The sequence below is a fragment of the Gallinula chloropus genome, assembly GCF_964237585.1.
Source record: "Gallinula chloropus genome assembly, chromosome: Z".
In the NCBI taxonomy this organism is placed as follows: Eukaryota; Metazoa; Chordata; class Aves; order Gruiformes; family Rallidae; genus Gallinula; species Gallinula chloropus.
The window spans coordinates 43606407-43623939 of record NC_140089.1 but is presented as its reverse complement, the minus strand read 5'-3'; the positions used below and the strand labels follow the sequence as shown (position 1 = coordinate 43623939).

Here is a 17533-nt window from a genome sequence, read left to right as displayed (position 1 = left end):
GCATTAAGAAAAGCATGGCCAGCAAGTCAAGGGAGGTTCTCCTCCCTCTCTAGTCTGCTGTGGTGAGGCTGAATCTGGAGTGCTGTGTCCAGTTCTGGGCTCCTCAGTTCAAGAAAGACAGGGAACGACAGGAGAGAGTCCAGCAAAAGGCTACAAAGCTGATGAGGGGACTGGAGCATCCCTCATATGAGGAAAGGTTGAGACCCACAGGGTCTGTTAAGCCTGGAGAAGACTGAGTGGGGATCTGATTAATGCCTATAACTATCTAAAGGCTCTATGTCAAGAGGAAGGAGCCAGATGCTTTTCAGTGGTGCACTGTTGTGGGACAAGGGGCAGCAAGCACAAACTGGAACACAGGAAGTTCAGTCTCAATATGAGGAAAAACTTCTTTACTGGGAGGGTGGCAGAGCACTGGGAAGGCTGCCCAGAGAGGTTATGGAGCCTCCTTCTCTGGAGGTAAAGAAAACCTGTCTGGACACGATCCTGTTCAACCTGCGCCAAATTATCCCACTTTAGCAGGGGTGATGGACTAGATTATCTCCAGGTGTCCCTTCCAGCCCCATTGTTCTGTGTGATTCTGTAGCTGAAACATAGAAATCTGCTACTTGTTCCAAGGAAGTCTCAGGCACCTGAAGTCTACATGGTATAGGGGATCACAGAAGCTATTAAATTTTCAAAAGGACAAGAGTGACCTGTCTTTAAAGCAGGCAAGTAAAATTCTGCTGAGCTCTGCACTCCTGCAGCTGTGCTGCTCTTGGTACACACCAGTTCACACTTGCTCTCTATCAGTCTGGAGATGTAAATTTCATGCCACAGTCACTTTTGTGTCTATAAGCCCAAGAGCTTCTGGGAAGTTCATCCCTGTCCATGTGGTCTGCTCCATGTGAGAAAGCAAAAAAACCCTCTGAGAATGGTCAACTTTGACCTGCTCCCCATAGCTTCATCATTGGCCTAGCTTGCTCTTCTGGTTCCCATTTTGGATGGAGGAGAGTGTGCTGCAGAGATTGAAAGGGAAGATAAAATACCAGTCTTGGAAATAAAAGAATCACTTCATACTCTCTCTCTATTCTTCTCCCATGCTGCAGGACAAAAATGTTATTTCATTATTAATAAGTGGGTGTCCACAACCAGTGTCTCAGCTGATAAGGATGTTCTTCCATACTTTGTGGGCTGCGTGCAGCTACTGAGATGAATAATAAGCTTTAAGGACTCACTGGTCTGTTTCTCTATTCACTATGCAGTTGGAAGCATTTATCATTCATGAGAAGCACATACTTACAGTTTTTCTTTTATGTGCTGCATTAAAAGGCTTTGCATGTGTATTAGCTGGTGGTAGTGAGCGTTATACGCTTCTCATTTGTTTGTGGCTGGCTGTGCTCCCTGCCATTAGCAGGCCAGCAGAAAGCCAAAGGAGGAGCTGGCGGGAGTAGCGGTGCTTAGGCTTTTCCACTGGATTTTCAAAAGAGCATGATGTTCACCCTGAACTGTTCTCAGAAGGTGGAACCTTACAGGTGACCACAGACGGCTAGGCAAAGGGCCTGAAACATACCACCATGTGTGGCCACCAGTACTTTTTTCCCTTGGTCCAGACTTGCAGCCCCATCCTATTTTGCGCTGCCCATTTCATTTCACTTCACCCTGAAAAAGCAAGTTCTCCTGTTTCAGTGCAGTGCTGATCCTTGTTTCAAGGCTGGTCAGCTTCAGTGCTTGCTTCCTGCAAGGGTCTGGTTTTTGGTTTTGGGGTTTTTTTTGCAAATATATAAAGCCTTTTGAGGTGGAGAACTGAACAGTGAAGCTACTGGATGCTGCGTTCTCTTTGCAACTTAGACAACAAATGGGATGAGGCTGCACCTCCCTAATGGGCCATTCTCTTTCCCCGAGGAAGCAAGTTTCCAAGACTTGCACTGTTACATGAAGTTGCATTATGGCTTTTTTCTGTCTCCTCACTGCACACCCATCTTCTTCGGTAAATTTTGTCATAGATATATGTAAAAACCTTAAATATACGTATACATATATATACATTTTTCTCTTCATTTCCACAGGGTCCTCCTCCTGCGTCAGGATACCCCGGAGACCCTCGCCGTGGGCGTACAGGCAGCGCGGGGACTTCACCCCCCGCCGGCAGCAGCGGGGGGGATGTCCTCCCTTTGAGGGGCACAGGGCGCTCCCACGCCGGCACTAGCCGCCCAGGTGCACCCAAAACCAGGCAAAGCACGCGGACAGGCGCGCTGGCCATTCCCCCTCGGGACTGCCTTGGTATCCCAGCCCGACGGCGCGGAGCCCCACAGGCAGCCCATGCGGGGTCGGTGGGGCGGAAGACCTGGCGGGGAGAGGGGGGAGGAAGCAGGTGAGGGCGGAGACGTGTCCTGCGGGCCGGGCCGGGCCGTGGGCGGGCGCAGGAGGATGCCGAGGCCGGCGAGCGGAGCGCAGGCTGACGCAGCGGCGGCCCCAGCCGCGGCGGGCGGGAGGATGGCGGGCGGTGGCGGGGCGCCGCGGGGCTGAGGGGCGGCGCCGCTGCCGCGCCGTGCTGTGCCGCGCCGTGCCGTGCCGCGGTCGGCCGGGCGCCGCTGCAGGCTGGCCCCCTGCGGCTGCCTGCGGGGCGGCGGCGGGCGGGCTGCCGGGATGATCCGGTTCCGGAGCTCCAGCATCAGGTCGCTGAGCCCGGAGATGAAATGCACCGTGCGGCTGCTGGACGACTCCGAGATCTCCTGCCACATCCAGGTGCTGGCGGGGAGAGAGGGGCGGCGGGGATGTTCGGCGGGCAGCGGGACCCCGGCCCGGGAATGTAGCGCCGGGCCGGGACTCGGGCGGCGGGCTCCCCCGGCGCCGAGCCGGTCGCAGGGCCCGGGCGGCGGCTCGGCGGGGCCGCGGTGGGAGCTCTCCGCACGCCCCGTTCCCCCGCGCGGGTCTCCGCGCACTTGCGGAGCGGGCGGCCGCGGCTTCTCCGCCGCTTCCCGGCGCTGCCCCGCGGCATTGCAGAGCGCCGCACGGAGCCCGCCCGGCCGTTGCTGGAGCCGCGGGGTCCGCCGTGCTGGGCTATCCCGGCACGGCATCTCCGCGGGCAAGGAGGAGCCCGCTGGGCTTCGGCATCCCTGGGGAGCGGTGGCCCGGGAGAGGAGGGAGGGAGACCCCGGCGGCGCCTTCCCCGTCCCGCGGCGCGGTAACGGAGCGCTCCGGTGGGCACTTCTTGCTGCGGAGGTGGTGATCGGCGAGGACCGGTGCTGGGCAAGCCCTGCCTTGGGAACAAGGCCCGCGGCGTGCCCTGTCAGGAAACGCTGTTACCGAGACAGCCGGCAGAGTTCGGAACGAACCGCTGCTCCCCCTTCCCGTTCATTCAAGGCAAACCGCAACTTACAGGAGGATTTTCAGTGGTTGCAGTTGTGCAGCTGGAAAGAAAAGCAACTTTGCTGTAGCGCCTGATCTTAAACACTCAGTCCGTTTTTATTCCTTACAAATTTAAGGATTAAGAGCAGTTATCAGCAGGCAGAGGGTACAGAGTCGGCGAATTTCTGGCGGAGCAGCAAGGTTTGTAGTTTGCGCAAGCAAGGGCGGCATAGGGGTGCTGACAAGACCCGAACAGATGTGTTACAAAACTCTGAAGAGGTTCCTAAACTGCGAGTGTTAGAAACCTAGTTGCTCCATTTGAAATTTCCACGGCATTCACAGAATCACTGGGATGAGCTTGGCATGTGGGTTGGAAGAGCTGAGTGGTTTTTAAGGAAGTTGTTTGTCACTCACAGTTGGTCTTTCTGTCTCCCCGGTAATATGTAGTATCCACATCTTTAAATCAAGTTGGTGATCTCATACAAAGACTGAGTGGCTGAAAAAAAAAACCCCAACAAGTGCCATGAGATGCAAGCTACATTTTTGCTTGGACCAAATTCTGGATTTTATTAGCCACTTAATACTAGAAAGTAATAACATGTACTAGAAGAGAACAATTGCAGTTGGAAGGGACCTACAATGGTCATCTAGTCCAACTTCTTGACCACTTCAGGGCTCTCTGAAACATAAAGAATATTATGAAGGCTGTGGTCCAAATGCCTCTTTTTAAAGTACTGGCAGGCACGGGGCATCCTCCACCTCTCTAGGAAGTCTGTTTCTGTATTTGACCACTCTTGTGGTAAACAAGTGTTTCCTGATGTCCAGTCTAAACCTCCCCTGCTGCAGCTTTGAACCATTCCCAAGTGTACTGTTGCTGGATCCCAGGGAGCAGAGCTTGGAACCTCCCTCCCCACCTCCCCTCCTCAGGAAACTGCTGTGAGCAGTGGGGTCACCCCTCAGCCTCCCTCTCTCCAAACTAGACAAACCCAGAGTCTTCAGCTGCTCCTCACAGGACATATCTTACAGCCCTTCCACCAGCTCTGTTGCCCTCCTCTGGGCACATGCAAGAGTCTTCACATTTTGGGGCTCAGAACTCCACACCGACACTGAATATAGGGAGAGAATCACCTCTTTTGACTGTCTGCTCATGCTGTGTTCGATGCACCCTGGGATCCAGTTTGCCCTCTTGGCTGCCAGGACACACTGCTGACTCATTGAGCCCACGGCCACCAGCACCCCCAGATCCCTTTCTGCAGGGCTGCTGTCCAGCCATTCCTCTCCCAGTCTGTGCCTGCGTATACACTTGAACAGCATATAGCCTGGAAGTAACAGGAAATTACTGAAGCGTTTTGTACCTGTATCACTGCAGTGCTCTGTTTAATGAATGGCATGGTTATGAGATCGTAACTTTAATGCTAAGAAGTGGAATGGCCTTCAGAGCCTTTTCTCCAAGCTTAATGCAAGCTTGGGATAACTTACTTGGCATCTTTAAAAATTAGTCTCTTCAAACAACACTCAGTTTAAAGACAGAATCTGAGACTGTCATTACAGCTTTGTACTTTTATAGTGCTCAGCAGATTTACGTATGCTCTTTGATGCCCACAGGGTAGAAAAAACCCAGTCATTACTTAAGGTGTTAAATTGTGCAAGGTGAGGCAACAAGCTCACAACTAGCTGAATGGTATTGCATTGTTGTGGCTCATTCCACGTGTAATGCACGCAGGGGAAGAGCGTTTTATGCCACAGCTGCATGTGTTTTAAACTATTACAGTTCTAAGGGTAATCCTGAAAATGGAACTATATTATGAACTCATCTATAACTTGTCTTAATGAGTCTGCAGCCTGAGCAAAAAAAAAAAATATTTCAAAGTTGTGAATGGCCCCTTTCCTTCCCTCCCACCCCTCCCAGGGGGGTACATGCTGACCCTCTAAACATGTAAGTGAAGATCCTCGTATGAGGAACTGCTTTGCTTTTGGATGGTTCAGCAGAACCATGCACTGGATAGTGACCTTTCATGGTTCTGGCTTACCTTTCATTCTTTCCCGTGCCTCATGCGTCAGATTGCTTAATGGTAGCTATCTATAGCTAGATATATCCCACTCTGTGTATGGAGGAGATATGATTTAACTGTGTTATTTATTTATCCTCTTGTGTCTCTGTGTGCGCAGCTGTTAAGACACTAGACTAACAAATCCCAAACCACTCAGCTTTTCATCTTTAGCTGCTTGATCAGATTTGTAGTCGAACTGTGTAATGTGGACAAAACTTGGTGGGAGCTTTCACAATGTTACAGTTTTATTTTTGAATGGAAAAAAACCCCAGCCAACGTTGCATGTTAGTTGTATGTATGCATATTAATGGGTATTCAGTGGGACAGAATAGCCCTGATGATGTGCCGGGTTAACAGCTGAGATGCCAGGGTTGTGCCAGCTGGTACATGTTGGACAGCTGTGTTTTGGTCATTAAGAAGATAAGAAAGGCTAATTCTACAACACTGAGAAATGCCAACAGAGTCTCTTAAGGACACGGGATGCAATAAGGAGTGGTGATAACTGAAACTCTGGCTGTGCATTTGCAGGGGGAAAGGAAGGGAGATAGGCAGGTAGTACGGATTTTGATGTGTGTAGCTGATGATTTGCTGCATTTTAGTCTGTTAAGTTTTGCCAATTCCTACTTTTTCAAGTTTATCTTTCCAGCACTTGGCTGGCACATGTGGACTAGCATCAGAGGGCCCCAGTACCACTTCAACAACGAGATGATGTCCGCTAATGAAAATCTTGACAGATGCACTATAGATCTTTGGCCCTTCAAAATTCACACCCAGAATTAAATGTTACTCAGCTGAAACAACTGGGAGGTAGTAAGTTCGGAGGAGTATGCAGGGACTCATGAATATAGGTGCTGCATATATATATATATATGAAATGTATATATATATATTTCTCCCTGTGTGAATTTCATAGTTCAGGTAGGAAAATAAAACATTCTTTTCTTTTTACTCTTGAAGTGCTTTTAAAGCAGTGTTTCAAGCAAGCCAACCGGCTAATAGAGCCTGCTTTTAGAAATTACATTTTGTAGCAGTCTAGTGACAGCATATAGGGTGGTGTGGGGAGAATCAGAGATGAATCATACATTTTCGGATTCCAGCCAACTAGTTATCGAGCTGTGCAGCTGCCATGTAGGTCACCGACTTGCTCAAGGCTAGGTTTGCAGTGCTAAGGTCGGGATCCAGTGTGTCGTTGTCCTTCTCATCTGAGAGATTTCATGACTGCAAATGAGTGAAGTGGTGACAGAGACAGGAAAGGGCTGGGTCCTGAGTGATGCTTAACTAATTCTTGTGATGAGATTTATTTTCACATGCTTTTTATTTGTTTGTGAAGCCTCTCTGGGACCTGAATGCCATGCAGTCTTACAGCAGCAGTAGGGTGAAGTTACAGCGGCAGCGCTAAAATGAGGAGGTTATGGAAAACAGCCTGAAGTGCCAGTGGCCACTGTCTGCTTCCATGTGCTGCGAGAGAGAGCTGACCTGCTTGTGCAGCCTGCCTGCTAAAGCTCAGAACCAAGGCTGGAAAGAGGGCAGTGGAGGAACTAGGACTTTAGAACTATTGGAGATATGTCTAGAGCAGCAGGAAGACCTCCCTTCTGGAGGTACTGTGGAGATGCTTATTTCTTGAGTCACTGGCATAATGAGCACTTTACTCCTGGTTTTGCAGGATTCGTGCAAAAACTCCACGCATCCAATTAACCTTTTAGGAACAATAGCCTAAACATCTTAACCAGTAAGAAATTTTTTTTTGTTTGCTTGTTTTGGCCTGGCTGATCCTGTAAGAGTCCAGTTATGGTTTCCTGTTTGTTGTTAAATATCAAGTGCAATTTGGGTTCAGTGGTGCCACTGGCATGCTTAAATGAGGCATGGGCTTTAATATACCTCATTTAATGGAAGTGACCCTCAAGTGTGCTGCTGTTTAATTTTTCTAGTAACATGAGTGTGTGTTAGTAACCATTATAACTGTAAAGCTATTTCTTCATATAAGGCTAATACAAAATTGTAAGCTCACTCTAGGTGATTGCTACATTTAAAGTTTAAATTAATAGTTTTACTTTAGTCCTTGAGCTGTTCAGGTCCAGCTGTGCAAAACTGGAGATAAGGTTCATATGAATGTGTTTTTTCTCCCAGCTGGACCTTTTTATTGACAGTGGTGGTGAACTTTGCTGTCCCTGCATTTATGTGTAGGAATAGCAGAGTGTGACTGGGTCGTCTTGTGCCTCAGCCTGTATGTAAAATTGTGTAGTAATGGGCCCTTTATAATGACATGGGTTTTGCTTTGCATGAGCTTTCTGAAATGAAAATCTGTGTAGGTATCTCCAAAAACATCACCTGGCCACACAACTGATTTTTTTTTTTCTGTATGTAGCTAAGTGATTATTTGATTGCCACTTAAAAGAATGAACCTCAATTTCTCTGTGTGTCCAGCTTTTTAGCAAGGAGAAAACATATCTAAAAACAAACAAACAAACAAACTCCCTCCCCCCCCCCCCCCCCCCGGTTTAGAAATCAGGAAGAAAACAACAACAACAGAGCTGTGGGTTACTCATGATCTGTTCTTGGATCTTTTACCTTCTTGTGCATAATAGAAAATGAGGGTGATGTAATCTGTGAAGGCTCATTTCTTTCTGCCCCTGATGGTCCCATAGTGTAAGATGGCCTTGTGCCTTTTTAATCTTAATTCAGGAGCAGTGTCTTTGCAGTCTGAATACTAATACTAATTTGGCTAATAATTTATTAGCTTGACTACTTCTCCTTCCCCCCTGCCCGCCCCCCCCCTCCTTTTTACATTCTGCTTGGTCTGTTTCTTGCAGGCAGATGCTAAATTTAATAGAAATCTGTTAACTATGGAACTCTCTTTTAAATTCCCATCCCTCAAAAAAGTGAAAAAAACCAAGTGAACATACTGAAGCAGGCTGAGAGGCAAAAGAGCGCCGTCCATGAATCTCACTGTGGCGGGATGCGGAATGTTGATGATTTGGAACAGTAACTGGGAAAGGGAAGGCAGCGCAAGAAATGTAAAAAAGCAGAGAGGCCAGAGAGGAGAAGCCAGGGGACCACAGCTGCGGAAAGGGAAAGGTTAAGGGATTATGTAGACAGCAGGCAGAAGATTTAGTGAATTTATATTTATCCTGTAAGCAATGTCAGAACCGTAACCTGCAAGTGCCTTGAGCGGCTGGGGTGATGCTGTAGCGGTTCAAAATGGTGAGACACGATGAGGAAGGGTTTACAAGTCAGGGTGGATTCTGTGCCGAGTGCTGCTGACACATTTTAGAAACCACATACCAGGGCTTGTGCTTCTAACTCCATGCTTGAGCTTCTAATTGTACAGTTACAGCAAGTGCTGTTGGTGAGAGTTGCATCCCTAGTTAAGCCAAGCCTGTGGGTTAAAGCTACCCTTGCTGTCTGTTCATGGGTTTGATTAAATTTGCAGCAACATGTTTTCTTTTTTCAAAAGGGCTGTGGATGTGCTCTTAGCCCCTTCCAGGCAGGGCTGAAAAGCAAACAAGGAGTAGAAGCTGTTACTGGAAACTCAGTAGGATGTTGGGAGTTCTCATTTATAAATTAAGGAATTAATTGCCTTAGTGGATTTTGGTGTTTGCATAACGTTGGTTTCTGCATCCCTGGTAGGGGAAAAGCATGCGCCTGTGTGAACCGCTGAAGCAACCAGTTTGCAAACTCCGTTGCTCTTCCTTGTTATTCTTAAATGAAAATACTCAGAGAGCTTGCTTATGCAGGGTTTTATCCAATAGATATTAAACTGCACATGAACTGCTTTTGTGTTGAATAAAGCTTATTAATGATGTTGAATTAGTTCTTTTCCATGCTCCATGTTGTCTGGTTAATGAACAAAATCTGAAAATCCTGTATCCCAAAGAGGATGCTCTTGCCTTTCATTGTAGCTGTGTATTTCCTGTGTATTGCAATTGGCATAGTAATTCATGTTTTGCTCGCTAGTAAACAAAGGTGGGGAACATAGATGCTTGCTTAAGGACTTGGCTGATTCAGAGTTGAAGGCGAACATGTATTTCAGTAAATACAGTGTAGATGGTAAGTATTTCAGTGTATTGGTGAGGCCTGGTGCTGCAGCGTGGAGGGAGGAAAGATATGAGAAAGTGCTAGTATAATTAGACAAAGTTAGCTAGTTAACAGTGACAAGTTAAAATAGTAGTTGCTGATTTAAAATGCAAGAATAATCTTTTCAGTTTTACCCACCTTCCATTTTTCTTGCAGCTTTGAATAAAATTTTTTTGCGTTCTTTGTTGTGCATGTTTAGACACTAGCTGAACAGTAGGGGTGGAGCTGTCGTAATAATAAAAGGCAACTGGAAAATCAATAATACAATGCAGCACAGCTTAGATTTCCAAGCTGCACATCACCGGTTGGATCCCATGAGGTGGAAATACCGGGTGCTTTCTGCTTGCAGGGACTTCATGCACGCTTTTGTCTTGACAGAGCTTTTGGTACCTCGTGAGTCTTCTCCCACCTTGAGATGCTCTCGCCTATCCAGGCATCTTCAGCGCTCTAATAGCAGATCTAATATAGGAGGCAGCTGAGAAAGATTGTTTGGCAAAATTAATTAGATTAGAACCAAAATGAGTTATTGGTTAGGAAGTACTTTATTGTCACATTTTGGTTGCATTTGCCTACATTGACTTTTCCGTATAGGTCAGGAGTGAGTTAACAATGTATATCAATTCTCCTAAAAGGACCTTTAACAACAGAAAAGGTTGGTGCTTTTTCTGTGGGAAGATGTAATAGAGTCTGGATTTTGCCTGTGTGCTTGTTGCTGTCTGCTGGAAAAGGCAGTGTATTAAAACCTCAAGGTCTAGACACTTAGGATAAATAGGAGAAATTTGAGGTCATTTTTGTCCTTCTCCTCAAAAAGAGCAGGTAGGTTCAGAGGACTGGAGAGTGATTCTTTCTATAATGAAATGCTTGTTTTCTGTAGCACAGGCCTCTGTCCTTCTGGGTATTTTACCTCATTAAATAAAACATGCTGAAAAAGATCTCTCTTCTTATTCTGCCTCCCTTTTTTCACTCCTCCTGCACTCCCTGGTGTGGATAGTATCAACCTGTTGGCAGGATACTTAGCATCCAGATAGTCTTCCCCTCCTTTTCCTGTTAAAAATCAAGCTGTCACGAGATGACTTCGTCTGTGTCTCTCCCTGCTACATATGGGAAGTGTCTCCTCATAGTGCTTCTTTCAGCTGGGGCTGCTTGTCTGTTACTTTTTTTGCTTAAATACAGCCCAAGTTTTTTCTCCCTAGCATTCCTTTCTATACCTTCCAAATCATCTTGTTCCTGTCAGATTACCTTGTTGTCGCTCTGTTCTAACTCCTTGTCTGTGGGTGCAAACACAATTGCAGTAATTCAGCAGCAATTAAATTACTGGTGAATCTGGTTTTTTTTCTTTTTCTTTTTGGGACAAACCAAACAAATGAAGAAAGGCCCCACACACTACATGCTGCCTTGCTTCTCTGCTGTCAGTTTATTTTATCCTTTCCATCTACAGGTACTCAGTTCAAAACAGGCTGGTTCTGTTTTCCTCTTCTCAGGGTTTAACACGTTGTTTTTGATGGAAGTGTGTTGATAATCAGTTGTTGCCACTTGAGCGTGCTGTCAAGGTAGATGCTGTTCTCCAGCTCACAGTTAATTGTGGCAGTAGTAGGCCATGTGTGAGCAGCAATCGTCTTGTCCGTGGTTGCTGTTCACAGGAGTTGCTGAGAACCTCGATTAAGGAGGACCCAGGGGTGAAGAACAAATGTTGATGCTCTAATACTGTTACTTTCACAGGAGAAGTTTCCCCCCCGACTGAAAGTAATGCTGGAAACTTGAGATAAAGTGGATTGCACCAATGTCTGTAAGGTTAAGTGTATGTATAAAATTTCTCAAGGTTGCTCACAGCTGGAAATGAGAAGGTGTGGACTATATGCCACGAGGTTTTTGGTTTTTTTTTTCCTAGCAGAAGTGTTTGCAAACAGAAATAACTCCTGCAATAATTGGAAATCTGGCCATTCCAGATAGTTACACTAAGAAATGGAAGTATTAAGTGGCTGCAGAATGATTGCTCTTTAAAGACTTCCTTTGCAGAACTGTTAAATGAGTCAACATCTTCATTAAAAACACTTGTTATTTTTCCCTTGTTTACTTAAACCCCAGGAAGAAGTAAACACTCTGAAGACACACTTCATTCCTTGCAAATGTATTATCTCACAATGGTATTTTCCCCATAGCAACTCTCTTTGGAAAAGAATTATACTTCAAAAAAACCAGCAAAAATCAAGGTTTACACCTGGCCATTTTTTTTGCCTTGATGCTGCAATATGTAAATTTGCTATGAAAGGGCACATGCTGCCAACGTTACTTTGGGTATTTCTGAGAAAATGGTGTAAAATCTTTTTCATTCAATTTGTATGCCATTTTTTTTTTGTTTGTTTGGTTGGTTTTTGATCTTTCACATAACTGAAGCAGAAGCATAGAAGAAATTGAATTGCAAAATGAAAACAAAGAATCCCCCTCACACCTCCAAGCCCAAACATTATCAGGAGAGTTTACAACAGGGCCTCATAATTTATTAAAGAGGCCAGAAAGCAGCCACAGACAATTTCAAGTTAATGGTGAAGTCCTGTGGAAATTGTTACATCAAGTTCAGGCTGTAATGGGGTGTATTTGTGTTGTTTCCAGGCACGGAGGCTAGTCAGATGTTTTTGTTTCCAAAACAGAGTGTCTGTGTGTGAACTGTGCCTTTTGGGAATGGTTCCTGGGCCCTTCTATCTGCCAGGCAGTGCTCAGGAACTGGTCAGCAGGAATGCTAATTGGCATAGGCTGGACTTTTGTCAGGCAGTGCCCTAACAGTTTGCAAAGTACGGGTGGTGGATTTCAACACTCCAAGATGCTTGGATTGTTTTGGCAGTTTTAGTGTAGATGCAATCTTTGTTTTCTGGGAGTGGGGGGGAAGCAAAGTGAAAAAAAAAACCCAACCCAAAACCAACCTGTTTTGTGATACTAAAATGTGTGAAATGGTAGCTGTGTTCCTAACACTGTCCTTCTGAGTGGAAAATCTGAAGCACTGCATGCAGCATCTTAAGCAGCTGGTGGCAGTTAAGCTGGGGGTAGCGCTAGTTTTAGTGGTGCTTACAAAGTAGGTGTCCTTAGGAGCTGTGGCTGCAGTCTTGGATTTGAACCTGTAACCTCTGCTGGGACGACAGATTCTCAGAATTTTATTTTTGTTTACTTATTTCTTTTTAAGCTCTCTTAGCAACACGGCCTAATACAAATGTATTCGGCAGGATGGGGAGATCAGGACATCAGTTGTTGGTGGGGTGTTTTTGGTTCTGTTTTTATTTTTACACATATAAACTCAAAAGCCCTGTAGTGGAGTAACAAAAGAGACATGGCTATTTCTTTGAACAGTAAGTGACTGCAAAAATGCAGATGAGGTGGTCTGTGGAGTGGTATGCGTGCCACAAAGATGCTACGGAGTGCACTTTTAATCCTACTTCTTAGGTTTTTTTCTGAGTAAAATACAGCTGATCCTTCACTTTCACTCTGTTACTTTAAAATTGGGTAACAAATGTCAATACTTTGCAGACAGGGCGTGATAGCTGCACTTTGGATGGCACAGTTACCCAGGGTGAGAGTTGAACTCCGAAGCTGTGCAGCGTCATTCTGAACCTCGAAGGGATTCATCTCCAGACATTCACTGTGCCAACCAGGTGGGGTGCACCAAACCTGCCATCCCTGCTTGCTCCTGCTCAGTGCAAATTTTCTTTAAGAACAAATTTTCCTGGGAACAGGAAGGAAACGGCGGCAACTTTTACAGACGGTGCCGTGGGTGATTCAGCGGTGCAGACTCAGCCATTCGCCCAAAATCCCTCCAGCAGCTTGCAAACTGGTGCCCCCGCCAGTTGCTAGGTGCAGATCCTTGGGAGGCTTTTCTGTTTTGACTGGAGAATCCACTCCCCTTGCCAGGATTTCCAGATTAGTTTTCTCATACGGTCTGGCAGTTGGTACTTTGCAGCCACCAGAATGGAGAAGCCTTGAGCAAGAATCGTCAGCCCCCCAAACCCAATGATGCTGCTGGCTCACGGGCATTAGAGCAAGAGGAGTGGCACATCTAAGTGGAAAAAGAACTGTAATCCACACAGTTTCAAGACAACGTGTTCAGGACAATTCTGGTTATGGTTTTTTTTTTGAGTTGTGTGGATTAAACGCGCCGAATAAATAGCAGCTTTTATCCTGTAAGTTCTTGAGAGTTGGAGGGTTGTTTGTATCTTGGCCAGAAGATGCTGTATTTTCAGGAAAAACACAATAAGGGAATGTTTAATTCATGTTGTGATGATGAGACTGCGCAAAGTAGCTCGTGTAGTTGGGCTGAGTTTTAACCAAAGTAATGGGGGGGTGGAAACACTACTGTAGAAGAAGAAATTCTAGGAAATGGGTGATGGTATGTGTGGGAAAGAGACCATGACTCCGGTCGTGTAGAGATTACAGCAGTCGCATGGTGCACTGTGGAGAGGGTGGCAGCACTGACTGCGCCCTTCCAGTGTCTGCATCTGTCTGTTCTCTTGTGCTGTTGTTTAGAAACTTCTTCCAGTGAAAACACACACCGCTCATAAATCAATGATTCTGTTTGCTAAGGTATTTTTTTCTACTCTAACCTGTTCCCTCCTCGTTTTTTGCTTCACGTTTCCTTTAGGAACTCAAGAGGTGAGATTTGTTGCGTTTTGGTTTGTGTAAGTAACTTGCCACCTCCCTACTCTGTTAGAGCCTTGTGCAGCTTGTGAGCGCAGCAGGAGCTACAGCAGGTTGGGTTGGATCAGGGCAGGAGGGGAAATAAGGGTTTTAATTCTGCTCTTCAAACCCATTGGTTTTGATTTCTACTCCTGCCTTTCAACAGCTCTTTGCTTACTGCTTTTGCCATCATGGATGAAGATATCAATACCATGTCTAAACCAAAGCTCCTGCAATACCTTTCTGAGGCCATCACCTAACGCACTAGTTACATCTCTTTTCAGTCCTCCAGGCAACTTTCAGTCCTTTTTGCAGTGATTGTATCCATGGGACATATAAGTTATGATTTCTTTTTTTCTTTTTTTTTTTTTTCTTTTTTTTTGAGCTTAGACCATGCACTGTGCTGGATACACAACAGAAATGCAGATCTGATGATAAACATAATTTCCTGGTCTGCTGAGTGCTGTAACTCTTTCACAGATGAAGCTCAAAGAATTGTTATAGATTTGTGCTAATCGTTGCCTGCCTTCTCTCATTGACTTCTTTTTCTTCTCACCAAGGTGGTTTTTTGCATCATAATTTTGATGTTGATGATCTGGAGTTAGTCTTTGGACAGCGATTATCAGAAGTGCTGGTTTTTGAAGTCTCATGATGTATTTCGGTGTGGTGGGTGGTTGGGTTGTGGGGTTTTTTTGGGTGGGGGTTGTTATTTTTCTGTTGTTGTTTTGGGTTTTTTTTTGGTAATCTTTTGTAGTTTATTGTCTCTGTGAATTATCTTGACTCACTCATTACAATTCTGTTGCTTTTGGCCACATACTGTCTGCACAGGATAATGTATATCTGTGTGTTGGTGTACATCCTGCAACTTACCTGTAGTGTTCAGTACAGTTGTAAGGCTTTTACAGTGTCTTCTAATCGTTTGGATGTCTTTGTTTTACGTGGTGCCATTTATAACAATCAGGTTTTAAAATAACCAGGTTGTACCTTAGAATCTTTAGTTTCTTCACTGTGTTGCTCATTAACAAATTCATTCTTACCAATTCAATTTCTTTTAATCAGTTTTAAAATCAGCGTAATCCTTATTTTCATGGTCTGCTAGGCTGATCCCTCTCTCTCAACTAATATTAGCATTATTTTTCTGTCTTTCCCAAAGCCTTAACGGAATTCGCGTATTTTGAAATTGAGATCGAGTGCTTTCAGTTTTCATAGCACAGATTTTTTCCCCATTCTTTCCATTTGCACTGTTAGATGAAGTCTGGAATGATCCTGGGGTGGTCCAGGAACAATGGAAATGTTTCTGTGTCCTGCAGGCGTTTTCATACTGCGGGAGGAAACAATGTTTGGGAACTGAATCTCCCTTCCTCCCTAGGTGAATTTCCCCTTAAAACACTTAGCATTACTAACATAGTCTTCTGTATGAATATTCACATTTTTGTTGTTGTTGTTGTTCTAGAATTTAGATGTCCTGTCTTGTTTACAGGAAATGATACATGGTTTTCTGTCATGAGGTGATAAACAGATAAGTGGATATCTCATGTCCTGAAAAAAATACCAGATACAAGCCCGATGTTTTTGTATCCATAGCTCCAACATCTGTCCTTTTCAGGGTTTGTGGGTTTTTTAAGATCTGTGAATATGCTGTTGTTGCTTTGTGATCAGAGCTATCATTGCAATCCAAAAACCTCAAGAGAGTCGTGTTTTCTCTCTAGTTTTTCCATATATGGCCTGTGTCCTAAGGACAGAAAAACTTCTGCTGTGTTTGATGCATTTCCGTTAATGTGCTTTTAAGACCCCTAGCTAGGACTAGCTGTATCTTTTTATTGATTAAGAAATACAAGGGAAGATACAGATGTGTATTTGGGTGCCTTCCCCTTCTTTCTTCTCCTCACCACCCACAGCTGGAGGTTTTGGTCGTTTTGAGAGTGCCGATTTCTAATAGTAATTTTGGTGCCCTCCTCCTTAGCCAAGCTGTGCCTCAGTGGTATTCCAAGGAGGATGAAAACTGTACCAAGCTGTTGGCAGGCAAGGCTGGGTAATATAGGCAGGTTGCTGGCTATGCCTGTGATGTCGTTGCTCCTGTTGTGCCCCAAACTGACCTCTGTGGTTCTCTTACTCGCTGCATGTCTCAGTATTACAAGTGATATTTGTATTACCTTTTTTCTTTTTTATGGTTTTTTTTTCTTCTTTTTTTCTTTTTCTTTCTTTCTCTGCTTTCAGCCTTGGCCACACAGGTAATCCGTTGAGGAGAGAACTTCCATGTGGTTTTCTTCCTCCCTCTCCTAGTTTGTTGGTTGTTTTTTTTTAAAGACAAGCAGGCATGGCAACATGTAGATCCTTTTGGAAATTCCTAATTCGCTGACTTGGCAGTAGTCAGGGAAGACAAGAAGAGCTATGTACGTGGTGAACCTGCAGGGCTGGTTTGTGCCCTACATAATGTTTGGCACTTCTCTGAGAGATACAGGAGGAATTGCGTTTTCTAACCTCCCTCTGCCTCCTCTGTCTCCAGAGGATTCACTGCTTACGCAGAAACCAAAATGTTTGCTGGAGGAGGATTCTGAGTATTATATCCTGCAGGCTGGATGATGAAGAAAGGTTATGAATCCAGGGGGAAGCCAGCTTAATGAATTCCGTTTTCCTATTGTGTCCATACAGATTTGATATTGCTTTGTAATTAAAATTGTATCAGCTTCTATGGATACTGTTTTTCTCGTGTTGAACTGTGTAGCCTTTCCCTTGTATTCCTGAAATAGAACAGCTAAATGTACGCTTAAAAAAGGAGAGAAATAAAGGGAAAATACTGTCCTCCCAAAGGTGCACTGGTATTCCTGTAGCAGTATTTCTTTGCAGAAATATCATGCGTTGAGTTTTCTTGCAGAGAGAGAGGTTTCTGCTTTATGAACAAGATAATTGTATATTTCTGTTCAAAGTAAACATCATTCTGACACATTTCATGACCGCAAGATACTTTATGCACTCACTGGAATAAACAACACACAGGGCTGTCTCAGGCACTTAGTCAATGGGTAATGTTGTGCCCGCTTTTACACATCTTTCAGCTAAATCAGAGATCAAAACCGAACTCCAGCACTTGAGGGCATGTGAGGAGGATTTTTTTGACACACTGGAGGAAAGCGAGTCTGTAAAGCCTTAATGATTGCTCCTTCATCTATGCAGATCTGCTTTAGCTGGTGCCAGATCTGCTGCAATATTGATGACATCCTTCACCTTGCTAATAGCCCCAACGTAACGGAGAGTCTGCTGGTCTGATTTTGTTCTTTGTGTGGGGAGGCCAGGAATGGTGAAGGCTGCGTGTGCAAGGATGTGGACTGTGACTACAGATTTGGTGTGTAACACGCTTCCTGTTAAGCGAATGGAAAATGTTTGAAACTCTTGGTGTTTTTGTGCACTGGGCATGTGCCGTG

The 17533-nt window shown here is 45.1% G+C and overlaps 1 protein-coding gene across 1 annotated transcript in view; it reads left to right on the top strand.

The window, feature by feature from the left end:
• The first annotated feature begins 2607 nt into the window (after positions 1-2607).
• The window catches only part of FRMD3 (FERM domain containing 3), a 147747-nt gene continuing 132821 nt past the window's right edge, over positions 2608-17533 (top strand). The window contains exon 1 of the mRNA XM_084278938.1: positions 2608-2724. Coding sequence (XP_084135064.1) covers positions 2626-2724 — 99 coding nt within the window. The 5' untranslated portion in view covers positions 2608-2625. The remainder of the gene's footprint in view (positions 2725-17533) is intronic.